The sequence below is a fragment of the Ochlerotatus camptorhynchus genome, unplaced genomic scaffold (genome assembly GCF_037179485.1).
Source record: "Ochlerotatus camptorhynchus isolate MF236.1 unplaced genomic scaffold, CSIRO-AGI_Acam_v1.1 ptg000092l, whole genome shotgun sequence".
NCBI classification, from domain to species: Eukaryota; Metazoa; Arthropoda; class Insecta; order Diptera; family Culicidae; genus Ochlerotatus; species Ochlerotatus camptorhynchus.
The window spans coordinates 789,961-803,086 of NW_027040582.1; the positions used below are offsets into that span (position 1 = coordinate 789,961).

General features: G+C 43.3%; 1 protein-coding gene across 1 annotated transcript; it reads right to left on the bottom strand.

Annotated features, from left to right (window-relative positions):
- Positions 1-11,011: 11,011 nt before the first annotated feature.
- Positions 11,012-11,968, bottom strand: LOC135698643 (cathepsin B-like). The gene has a single exon (XM_065218701.1). It carries the CDS (start codon positions 11,966-11,968, stop codon positions 11,012-11,014), a length of 957 nt encoding a protein of 318 aa, XP_065074773.1.
- Positions 11,969-13,126: the final 1,158 nt, after the last annotated feature.

Consider the following 13,126-nt stretch of genomic DNA (forward strand, 5'->3'; position numbering starts at 1 on the left):
TTGTACACATGGTTTCGAAAGTTGACAAAAGTTGCGAATGCAGCAAGCATTGTTGCATGACGAATCGGCTTCGGTTTGTGGAAAAGATTCAAATCCGTGGCAAATTGTAAATGAAGCGATTTGGGAGGACATTGAGTCTTTAGGAAAATTATCCTTGAAACAAACGTTATGCTTAGTAATCGTGTCGATCAGCTTGAAACGTTTCCTGTTGCGCTATATAAGAGTAAACGGTCTCGTATGTCTTCATCGGGTGGTCCGTTTCGATTTCCAGACGACAAGTTGGGCTCGCCTGTCACGGCGGTTGACGAGAACTATCCTATCTACCAAAAATCCTATCCTTACCCTGTCGGATACAAGGAAGAAGTTAATGCACAAATTTCAAAATTAAACACAAATTTAAGAATAGAATAATAAATTTCGGCTGGTCATAGATTATCGGAAATTAAACCAAACAACAATTTCTGACAAGTACCCCATGCCTGAAATCTCCAACATACTTGATCAACTCGGTGGAAACCGTTATTTTACTACCTTGGATTAAGCCTCTGGGTTACATCAAATAAAGATGAATCTCAGAGACATCGGAAAAACAGAATTTTCGGTAAACCATGCCAAATACGAGTTTGTTTGTATGTCGTTTTGTTTAAAGATCGCCCCAGCAATTTTCCAAAAGGTAATGGACGACGTATTACGTGAACACATAGGCATAATCTGTTATGTGTATAGTGGACAATCATTGGAAGCAGCTATGCAAAATCTAGAAACTATTTTAGAACACTACAAGCAACGAATGTGAAAGTTCAACCCAATAAGTCAGATTTATTTAAAAAATCTGGAAGATTTCTACGGTGCGTAATTATTGAAAATGGAATTAAACCAAACATGAACCGAAATCGATCAAGGAATTAAGAGGATTTTTAGGTTTAATTGCATATTACCGAAGCTTTGTGTAAGATTTAGCTAAAATAGCAAAAACTCTTACACATCCGTTAGGGGGAGAGCGACCCTTCTTCATATAAAAAAATCAACTTTGAAGATACAGAGAAGGAAGCTTTTGAAAAACTTAAAACTATACTCACCTCTAGTGATTTTTTAACACATCCATTTAAACAAACAATTTTTAATAACGACAAACACTTATAATTACGTCATATGAACAGTTCTTAGTCAGAGCAAAATAAGAAAAGATAAACCCATTCACTTTGCCTCTCAGATATCAACCCAGTCCGAGGAAAACTTCTCAGCTACAGAGAAATAAATGCTTGCTATCTATTGGGCCTTGTAAGTTTTCAGGAGCTACATCAACGGTTAAAAATTCATAGTCATAACAGACCATCAACCAATTATTTTTTCTTTGTCGTCCAAGAACACAAATGCTAAATTGAAACGCTGGATGTCGTTTTTGGAGGAACACGACTATCAGATAATATATAAACCTGGACAGACAAATCTTGTGGCAGACGCTTTAATCAGAGCTCAAATAAATTCACTCACCACAACACAACATTTGCCGAAGACGATGACAGTAACTACATAATTTCAACTAAAGCTCCTCTAAACGCATTTCGGCTTCAAATTTTCCATCAACAGATAAACATCAACCTCGGAACGACAAAAGAATTGTAACTAAGCGAACCTGATTTACAGAACAAATTTTAACCACAATTATGAAAGAGTTCTTCATTCCGAGTAAACTTACTGGTTTATACACATCTGAAGCTATTCTCGGACAACTTCAAGAAATATATAGAAAATAGTTTAGTACTGCAAAATTATTAAAAATTTGATTCACACGTAATCGACCCCAATAAGCAAGAGAAATTTGATTGAAAAGACTCACGAAAGAAGAGCCCACCGAGGCATTGATGAAAACAATGAACAAATTTTGCGTGAATATTACTTTCCAGAACTCTCTGCTAAAATTAAAGACTTTGTGCGGACGTGTGAAACTTGTAGCACTACAACATATGACAGTCATCCCTTAAAAATCCATATACAAGAAACACCCATTCCAAACCACCCATACGATATCATTCATATATGATAGATATTTACCAGGTTGATAACTATTACGTCTTGTCTAGTATAGGCAAGTTTCCAAAATTTGAAAGAATGATACCAATCAAATCCCGACATTTTGTTCACATTAGAGTATACTATAACATCTAGAGTTACTACTAGAGTTCGACATTAGAGTATACTATAACATCTAACATCATTCCTTCCCCCCGTAACGTGGGTAAATCACCTTTTCGTGGTACGTTACGGGATGTAAGATCTACCACCGATTCCTAGTCTTGACTACTTCAAACTAGGGGAACGGGATTTTTCAATAATCAAACGAACACCAGCCTTGTTACTGTTTATGCCTGTTGATAGTGATAAGTCCTCGGGTTGCCTGGACTGAAAATGATCTTGAAACAAGGAAAAAATGAGTTAGTTAGTCTTCACCTATGTGATTCCCAATCTTCTATTCGTTGTTCCCTAGTTTGAATTGGTTAAGACTAGAGTTCTGATGCATGGTCACTATCGGTGTCATTCTTTAATTTTATTGCTAAGGAATCCAATTTTGACTGACAAAGGGGCGCGCCTTTGAAGAGTGCTTTCACTCTTTGAAGGGTATAAATAGCGGGACCTTTCAATTAGAATCGATTTCTTGCGATGAAGGCAAGAATGAAAACTGTATCAAAACCGAATACTTCATCATTTCTCAATAGTGCTGGAGTAATACGACATGTACTAAACTAAGGACATGGGATATACTACAATAGATCAAATTACTGGTCGCAGTGCTCAATGGTCCAGAATGCAGATTTAGGTGGAATTATATGTTTTGAGCTAGAAATTGAAGCTTTAGACTAAATGTCTCTTCAAAAAAGTTGTTCCTTATAGTTAGGCCCTCGTTTTTAAGACAATGAATTCTAGGGTGGTTCCTATTATCATTAAAATCATTAATGTAACTTGTTTGTTTGAATAAATAAAGGTATACATTTTTGCACTAAGTTATAGCTGAGCTAATTTTAAGCAACTTTGGTCAGTACAACTTTTTTGTATCTCTTAAATTGGCCGATTTAGAGCTATTTTCTTGAATTGAGTTAGGGTGGCTCTAAAAAAAAACAGTTGTTTTGCTCTAGTTTTCTTATTTCGAATATCTCAGAAAAGGTGTCTTGATATAACTTTTAGATCTCACGAAGGCGCAAGTTTTTGCTGCACAAAGCTTGTCAATATCTTTCGCCGATCAAGGGTTATTGACGGTTTTATACTAAAAATTTACAGTAATTGAAAGGGCGTATGTTATTCTTAATAATATGAAAAAAAATAGAACTAAATTCAAACAAAAAAGTTAAATTTTTGATTTAAATTATATTACGAACCACCCTAGAATTCATTGTCATAAAAATGAGGGCCTAACTATAAGGAACAACTTTGTTGAAGAGACATTTAGTCTAAAGCTTCAATTTCCAGCTCAAAACATATCATTCCACCTAAATCTGCATCCTGGACCACTGTGCAGTGGTGTTATGTCCCGAACAGAGAAAAAAATCATTTCGTGACAACAGATCACGAGAAATCATTTTTGTCACCAGCAATAAGATGCATATGATCTGAACATCCAAGCTTATGTGACACCTAGCAACGAGTCAGAAGTGAATGGAGAAGTTGAACGTTTCCATTCAACAATTACTGAATTATATCGTATTGAAAACTCTCTAAACCCATTGGTGGGACCCATGGACATCCCTAGTACATGAAACAGAATCCATCGACCAGCTGAGCTCACTGTTGGCAGACCACCCTGTCTCCAGTCGATGCCACCGAACAACGAGAAACCCCAAGTAACAATTCAGTAACCATTTAGCATCCATGTTGTAGTTTTCAAATGGTTTTCAATGCGTTCGTCATTTGCAGTAAATCAATCTTGAAGAGCTTCGAGAATACACCATTCAGAACCTTCTCCAGGGTGGGCCAACTAGACATATTCTAGTCTTAATGAGGTTTTGGTGGATGCATTAATGACAAAATAGCCTTGACCAGGGTTGTATGAATGTTGTTTTATAGTTGCTTTGTAGTATTTCATAAAACTTAAAATGTTACTTGGGACGTCATCGGCAGTTTTTAGAAGAGAAGTGAAACAGCGTGTTTTAGACACGAAGCATAATTTGTATTTTACAAAATAAAGTTTATTTTAATTGTATTTATCTCTCGCGCATTACATACATCCAATGTCACGGTCACCTAAGTCGCGTGAGTCGTAAAAGTGGCGACGAGAAATACGGTTTTTCGTGGAAAAAGTGTGAGTGAAAAATTACTCCACCCACGAGGAAGAGTAGTCGAATCGCGAGCATGAGTTCACCGCCCGGAGAAAATTTTGGTCAATCTGTGGCAAACGGCGCACATCCCCCGGCACCAGGAGCACCTCTACCACCGCCGGGAGGAAACAATCACCATCATTCGCCGCCAATCCCAGGAAATCCACTTTTTCGTCCTCCAGTGATGCACCGGGGAAACCAACGTCAAATGCAGCAGCAACAAATGCCCATTCAAGCCGACCCGATGATGCTGCAGATCCTGCACCAATAGCAGCAGCAGCAAGTAGCAATCAACCAGTTGCTTGCACAGCAGCAGGAATCGGCACAGCGGCAGCAGCAGGCATTTTTAAGGCAACAATGTCAGCTTTCGGTCAGCCACCAACGCATCCGGAACAAATTCTCGACTCGCTCGCCAACAACATCGTTGAGTTTCGATACGAACCGGATAGTGGCGTCACGTTCGCCGCCTGGTATACGCGGTACGATGGTCTGTTTTCAGAGGATGCCGTTCGCCTTGAAGATGAGGCGAAGGTCCGCCTACTACTTCGAAAACTGGGACAGTCGGAACATGAACGATAAGTAAGCTACATTCTGCCGAAAACTACGAAGGAGGTGAATTTTACGGATACATTGGCGAAACTGAAAAACTTGTTTGGTACGGTGGAATCGCTCATCAGCCGGCGTTATCGTTGCCTCCAGGTCTTTAAGCAGCCTGGCGAGGATTACAAGACGTACGCTTGCCGGTTGAATCGACTTTGCGTCGAGTTCGAGTTAGCGAAAATGAGCGAGGAGCAGTTTAAATGTTTGCTTTTCGTATGCGGTCGGACACGATTGTTGACCCGCATCGAAGAAAACGCAGCAGTCACACTGGAACAAATCTCCTACGAATGTCAATGACTGCTCACGATCAAGCACGATACAGCCATGATCGAATCGTCAGCAACCATCCAGCAACCAGCAACCATCCGGCGTAAGCAGCCCTTCCGAAAGCAGCAGTTCAAGCAAGAGATGGGGCACTCAGCGTCGAAACCAGGTAAGCCCGATGGAACTGGTCCAGCTACACCATGTTGGAACTGCGGTTCCATGCACTATGCACGGGATTGCACCTACGGCAAGCACAGGTGGGGGAAGGTTACTGTTTCAGCGCAAGAAAAACCAGCAGCTCTTCGAAGCGGAAGAAATTCAAGCCGGTGGCAACCGTTTTGGTGAGCAGTGTGAAGAAGCAGCGGAAGTTTGTGACAGTGCAGCTAGGAGGGAAAGCGGTTAATCTTCAGCTCGATACGGCATCGGACATTAGCGTAGTTTTGGAAACGACGTGTAAAGAAATCGGTCAGCCACCGTTGAAGCCAGCAACGATAAATGCTTCTACAGCATCCGGTCATCCACTGAAGCTTGAGTCGGAGTTTTCGTGTGAGGTCTCGATAGGCGGGGTCACTCGCAACGGTTGATTTTACGTCGTGAAGCAACCGTTGTATCTGTTGGGCATCGATCTTATCGACACATTCAATCTGTGGTCGGTCCCAATAGAGCATTTGTGCAACAAGGTCAGCAGTTCTCCGACAAACATCGACGCCCTCAAGCAAGCGTTTCCCTCGACATTCTCCAACGCACCGGGGTTGTGCACGAAAGCGAAGGTCCGGTTCAGCCTGAAGGAAGGGCAGACTCCTGTGTTCCGCCCAAAACGGCCAGTCGCCTACGCAATGTACGACACGGTGAATCAAGAGCTGGATCGACTGGAACAAGCAAACATCATCACACCAGTCGAGTACTCCGAGTGGGCTGCACCGATAGTTGTGGTCCGGAAGGCGAGCGGTGCCATACGAATCTGCGGTGAATATTCCACCGGGCTGAACGGCGCTCTCCAACCGCATCAATATCCGCTTCCTCTCTCTCACAGAACATCTTTGCAAAGCTGCCAAATCGACCTGTCAGACGCCTACCTGCAAGTCGAAGTGGATGAAGCCTCAAGAGATCTGCTAACAGTAAACACGCATCGAGGCTTGTATCGCTACAACCGATTGCCGCCAGAAGTGAAAGCAGTACCTGGAGCGTTTCAACAACTGGTGGACTCCATACTGATCGGACTCAAGCATACCTCAGGTTACATCGATGACGTGATTGTAAGAGGAGTGGATGAAGCGGATCACCAACGAAACCTGCAAGCAGTTTTTCAGCGCATCCAAGAATATGGCTTCACCATCAAGACGGAGAAGTGTTCTTTTGGGCAGCGACAAATAAAGTACCTTGGGCAACTCATCGACGGACGAGGATTGCGACCGGATCCAGTTAAAATCCAAGCCATCCGGGAATTCTAGATAGAGCTGGAATTAGGACGTAGCAGCTTTTGTAAACAATGACTTCTGTCGATGATTTCTAGAAAGTCAAGGCTTGTCCACGCAAATCAACATCACCATCGGATAGAAGAAGACTTCCCCTATCTGATGGATATGTTGGTTTGCGTGAGCATGCCTTGAATTCCTAGAAATCATCGAGAGAAGTCATTGTTTACAAAAGCTGTTACGCCCTAATACCAGCTCTATCTATAATTGCCAGCTCCTACGGATGTGTCCGGTGTTCGCTCGTTCCTTGAGGTAATTAACTGTTACGGTAAATTCGTCTCAGGAATGCGGACTTTGCGATATCCGCTCGATGAATTGTTGAAGGCCGGCAAGAATTTTGAGTGGTCGTCGGAATGCCAAAAATCTTTCGACAAATTCAAGCAGCTTTTGTCATCTGATCTCTTGTTGACGCACTACAATCCAGAGCTGCCGATCATTGTTTCGGCTGATGCGTCTTCAGTGGGAGTTGGAGCTACGTTGAGCCACAAGATGCCTGATGGATCCGTCAAAGTCGTGCAGCACGCTTCTCGTGCACCAACACCGGCAGAGCAAGGGTACGGTCAACCAGATAGTGAAGGCCTAGCGATCGTGTATGCAGTTACCAAGTTCCACAGGATGTTGTACGGTGGCAGTTTTCTCCTTCAAACGGATCACGCTCCCCTTCTCCGTATCTTTGGGTCAAAAACGGGAATCTCCGTCTACACGGCAAACCGTCTGCAGCGGTGGGCATTGCAGCTACTGCTCTATGACTTCAAGATCAAGTACGTCAACACAGAGAAGTTCGGGAACGCGGACGTTCTTTCCCGACTCATCGCCCACCATGCAAGACCTGATGAAGATTTCGTAGTAGCCAGTGTCATCCTCGAGGAGGACTTGAGGTCAGTAGCATCCACCTCTATCAAGTTCGTTCCTCTCAGTTTTAGGACAGTACAGCAAGCCACCCAGACTGATCCAGTACTTAGCAAGGTCTACCGGTTCGGGCAGCAGGGCTGGCCGAAGTCCAGGTCAGCCATCACCGATCAAGAAGTCCAGAAGTTCTACGACCGTCAAGACTCGTTGTCGGTTGTCCAAGGCTGCGTGATGTTCGCAGAACGTCTTGCTATTCCGGCTCAATTTCGGGACCGCTCCCTCCACCAACTGCATCGAGGTCAACCCGGATTCCAACGCATGAAGGCAATAGCTCGTAGCTACGTTTACTGGCCTTCAATCGACGCCGACATCGCAGCATTCGTCAAGACTTGCCGTCAGTGCGCATCCGTCGCGAAAAGTCCTCCGAAAGCTCCATCAAAACCGTGGCCAAAGTCAACTCAACCGTGGCAACGCGTACACATTGATTACGCTGGGCCACGCGAAGGTGATCATTTTCTACTAGTCGTCAATTCCTTCTCGAAGTGGATCGAAATCGTGAGAACCAAAAGCATCACCTCATCAGCCACGATTGTCATTCTTCGGAGTATTTTCGCACGTTTCGGAATGCCCACCACTCTGGTTAGCGACAACGGCGTGCAGTTCACGAGCGCCGAGTTCAGCAGCTTTTGCCTTGACAACGCTATCGACCACATCACCACGGCGCCCTAAAACACGAGAGGGGAGAGGAGACCTCCAGGTAGCTCTCGATACCTTTCTGCTAACCTATCACACCACACCGAATCTCTCAGCTCCCGATGGTAAATCGCCAGCGGAAGTCATCTTCGGACGGCCAATTCGGACATGTCTGGAACTGTTGCGTCCTCCAGCGGCCCGATCAGAAGCAACCAACAATGAAGAAGCCAAACTACGATCGTTCAGTAAAGGAGATCTGGTGTACGCCAAGGTCCACTCCAACAACACCTGTAGATGGGCTCCTGCTGTGGTGCTAGAACGGATCGGAAGCACCATGTACAATGTTTGGGCTGAAGACCGACGACTATTGCGGTCACATATCGACCAGTTACGAAACCGATCAACGTCAACCAATGCCGCTAGTCAGTTGACGATGCATCCAGCCAAGCCTGTCGGCGAACAACTTCCTCTGGATATTCTTTTGAGAGAATGGAACCTTCAGCTTCCCGAAAGTCCAACATCGCCATATGTTAGTCCGACACTTTTGGAACCTTCGACATCGCAGAACAAGTCTTTGCTTGGTGTACCATCAACGCAGTCAACACGATTGGTACATCCTACCCATGAATCAAGACGACAAGAACGTGTATCGGTCTCACCACCGTCAGCCGATCGTTCGGAAACGTCTACAACTACGTTGGCATCAACCACGTCTTCGTCCGGTGCCACCAGCTCCAAGATAACGTCGTCGGAGTTCCAGAGCGCTTCCGAGCGCAGCCCAGCGGTACAGCTACCACGTCGCTCTTCGAGGATTCGAAGGCAGCCTCAGTGGTTCGATCCCTACCTTCTATATTAAAGAGGGGAGATGTTGGAACCCATGGACATCCCTAGTACACGAAACAGAATCCATCGACCAGCTGAGCTCACTGTTGGCAGACCACCCTGTCTCCAGTCGATGCTACCGAACAGCGAGAAACGTCATCGGCAGTTTTTAGAAGAGAAGTGAAACAGTGTGTTTTAGACACGAAGCATAATTTGTATTTTACAAAATAAAGTTTATTTTAATTGTATTTATCTCTCGTGCATTACATACATCCAATGTCACAGTCACCTAAATCGCGCGAGTCGTGAAACCCATCCTATCCCTACAAAAGATTGATGGCAATTTCCGTGAGCAAATATAACGATACAATCCATTCCACTACCAAAAACACCTAAAAAATTTGGCTTTTTGGCAAATCAAATATCGAAAAACTCAAAGAAATCAGAGACAAAAAGTACGATGAAGTAATTGTTAAATTAAATGAAAAAAAAACACTCATATCAAAAATCGACTAGAACCACCAGAGTAAGAAACAAGACAGGAGATTTTCTTAAAAGACAAAATTTTCAAAAGCAACACAAACCTATTTTCAAAAAATATTTTGTTCAAACTAAACAAAGAATATTAGTGAGAAACGAAAAAAATGAAAATCTATATAAGTTCCGGCGAACCCTGCATCCTTCCTCTAATGCCCCCGCTATGATTTCCATTTCAGCATACCACCCATCCTTGCATCCCTCCAGATCCACAACCCTAATAAAAATCCTATAGCATTTGTAAAATTAAGAGACGGAAAATATTAGATGGTTACACAAAAATTATACACACCGTCAATCTATTCAAACCACTGTGTCCTATCTGGAAGAAATTGTAAATGGAAAAAATAATTCAAACCCCATACTTGCACATAGAATCGAAACTGTAAAAACAACCTGGCATCGGTCGACACACATGGAGAAGTTATCTTGTACATCGTAGACATCCCCAACTTAAGCAAAACCACATCTCAACACCAAGCAGAGCGTATCATAATACTTGGTAGATTATTCTTCAAAAGCGAGTCAAACCTGTACCTTTTAACAAAATCTTATGCAAAATTGGCAAAGTGGAACATTTGTAAAACGTCTGAACTAAAAAAACGATTTATACATCAGCAACGTCATAATGGGATCCCCTAGCAACTGTTCATACGAAGCTGTCTTCAATCACATTCCAGCCATTGAGATGGGAACCACTACAGTACTTTTGAACAACGTAAACCGTACATTACGCAACACATGCGAAGCCACAAACAGACTCCTACAGGGCTCATATCTGATCGTTTATGAAAACTGTTCTATCACATTTCAAAACCACACTTTTACGAATGCAATAATCCGAGTCGTAGAACAATCGTTCTTCATACCATCAACCGATTTATTTGTAAAATAATTTGTAAATTTATTTGATAGGAAACTGGATCAACGATATCTAATCATGCGCATTCCATCTCGATGACTTCTAATTCTGCATGTCAACACCTTTGACTCTCCTTTCTCTTATCCTTCAACTATGCATCTACGCTTCTAACTATGTTAAGAATCAACTTAGCCATCATTTATTTTTGGCAGATGTCAATCGACTCGCATATTTTTGTGGACGTTTTGCTTGGGATTATCGGATCATTATATTAAATATCAAAAATTCGGGATGAGGAGGGACCATCAGGGCACCTAATTCAAGCGATTTGGATGGGGAGAGTGAACATCCACACTATTGAGAATTGATGAAGTATTCGATTTTTTGTATAGTTGCCACTCTTGCATTTATCGCAAGGATCCGACTCTAGTTGAAAGGTTCCGCTATTTATACCCTTCGGAGTGTTGAAACACCCTCTAAAGGCGCGCCCCTATCTTCAAAAGTCTGCACAGGAACTTGAATGTCGTTAAAATGAAGACATGTCTTCCAATTTGGCATCCCTGGTCTGACCAACCAAGAAGTCTTTATTTCCTCTAGACCTAGACTCGAACCAAATAGCTTGGCAGCCCCGCATGCACATTTTCCTCAATCTTGCAATGATTCTCTCCTCGCACAATCTTGAAAAATCCATCGTCACCCCGATCCACGCCCCACGAGTTTGCCACCAGCCAATACTTGGTGCCGTCCTCCACACCCCATCCGATCAATTTGACCCCGTGTCCGTTTTTTAGGCCTCCAGTCTTGTGTCGATACACTCCATCCGTATAATCCACAAGGTCCGCATACACCTCCATCACCGCCTGCACTGGTCCATTGATGTAGATTTCTTCCATAATCTTTCCTTCGTTAGCTGGCACAGAATAGGCCACCCGTCCGTAGCGACGATCTTTCCAGGATTCGGTAACGTTGTAACCCTGTTGACACATGTCAGAACAATCCGGGGCCTCCAGTCGTTCGTGATTTGATGGGCATTCAGCTGGCATGGGGTACGAGTGACAGCCCTGATTGGAATTGTATGGACCTCCACTGGAAACACCCCGCTTTACCCAGTACATCCAGGTCGGCCCGGGCAACCCAGGGCCGCAACCAGCTCCACATCCATCGCAGCAGGAGATCAAATCGTACGCTCCAAAATGGAAATGCTCCTTGCCTTTAGAATGGATGCACCACCGATCCGTCATGACCGAGGCAGCTGAAACTGCCCAGCACGATCCACAGCAGCCTTGTGTGCGAATTATGTTCAAACTCGCACATTGGGGCCACTTTTGCCGAGCGTCGAACTTTTTTGGCAGTATGAAATCGTCGTCGTAGATGTTGACGGCAGGGTGGAGACGTGTTTCCTTGAGTTTGTCCATCGGAACGCCTCCGAGCTCTTGGATCCATAAGAGTTGTGAGTTTTTGTCCATTGGTAAGCTTTTCCCTAACCGATAGGGTATATCGTTACTTTGGCCCAGAATGGTCTGACTGATGGCGAGGATCAGGATGAGGCGCTCCATTTTTGAAGGTGTGTAGTTCTGGGAGATTGAGATAGAACTTGATGACAAACGGAAGCGAATGTTCGACTTATATACGGTTTAGTTTCTTTTGTGATGAGATTTTACTTCATCATACAGCTGGGGAAGATTCTTATCAGTTTCCGATCGGATGCATTACTACGCTATTGATCGATCGCGCTCATTTCGATTTTTTTACACTAGATATGTAGGTCAGTCACTGTGCTGATTAGATGGCAGATTACCAGAGACGTGACACAGTTTTCAGCTGCGACAAGGTATTCGGCTGATTGTGCAAATCAAGTTGGATCTTTCGTCACGAGCAAGTCCAATTAGTGTAAAATCAATCAGAGCCGATCATTTTCAATTTCAACCAACAAAAACACGCGATGCTGACAGCTGTTCATCGATCGAATAGATGCAAACTCTAGATAAATGTGAGCATGCATAAAGCTGGGTTTAGACTAGGCAAGTCAAATGATCAACTCAGTGAAAATTCAATTGGCTTGAAAAGTTGAGTCTGGTTCAACTTTTTTCAATTCAAGTGAGTTGATCAAGTCAGTTGAATGGCATGGTTTACACGTTCAATTTGCGTTCAAGTCAGCTTAAGGGAGTAAACGGTATGATCGATTCTCTTCGTCGGTATCCACGCTTTACCAATGTTAGAATCAATCAGAAGTGGGATAGCGATGACTATGCTTCCACCTCGTTTGTCTGCTAAGTGCAGCATATGACGTTCGATATAATTATTTTCATCATCGTTTTGAATGATTTGCGTTAAGGGGCTGAACCAATACCAAATGCATTTCAATTTAAGATGACTATCATTCTGCAGAGAGCATTATGCATTCCAACTGAAAGCCCTATCCCTTTTCATAACACTGTTCATCCTGTATCCGAGAGAAAAATCATCTGATTTCAAAACAGCCATCATCCGGTAGCAGCTATCATTCGAAAAGGCGATTTCGATGTTTCAATTTGAATGGTCTGAGGTTTCATTCGAACAGAAGACGGTGGTTTGGTACAGTGCAGCGCCCAAAGTGTCAAACACAACAGGAAATATTTTTACAGCTGACTTATTAACGGAAGAGAAATTCGATGAATTCATCTTATCTACCGAGAAGTAGTTCAATAATGACTGATGTATGATAAGACTTGTAA

What these genes read in the sequence shown, in the direction of transcription:
- LOC135698643 (XM_065218701.1), bottom strand. Translation starts at nt 11,968, where the DNA reads ATGGAGCGCCTCATCCTGATCCTCGCCATCAGTCAGACCATTCTGGGC.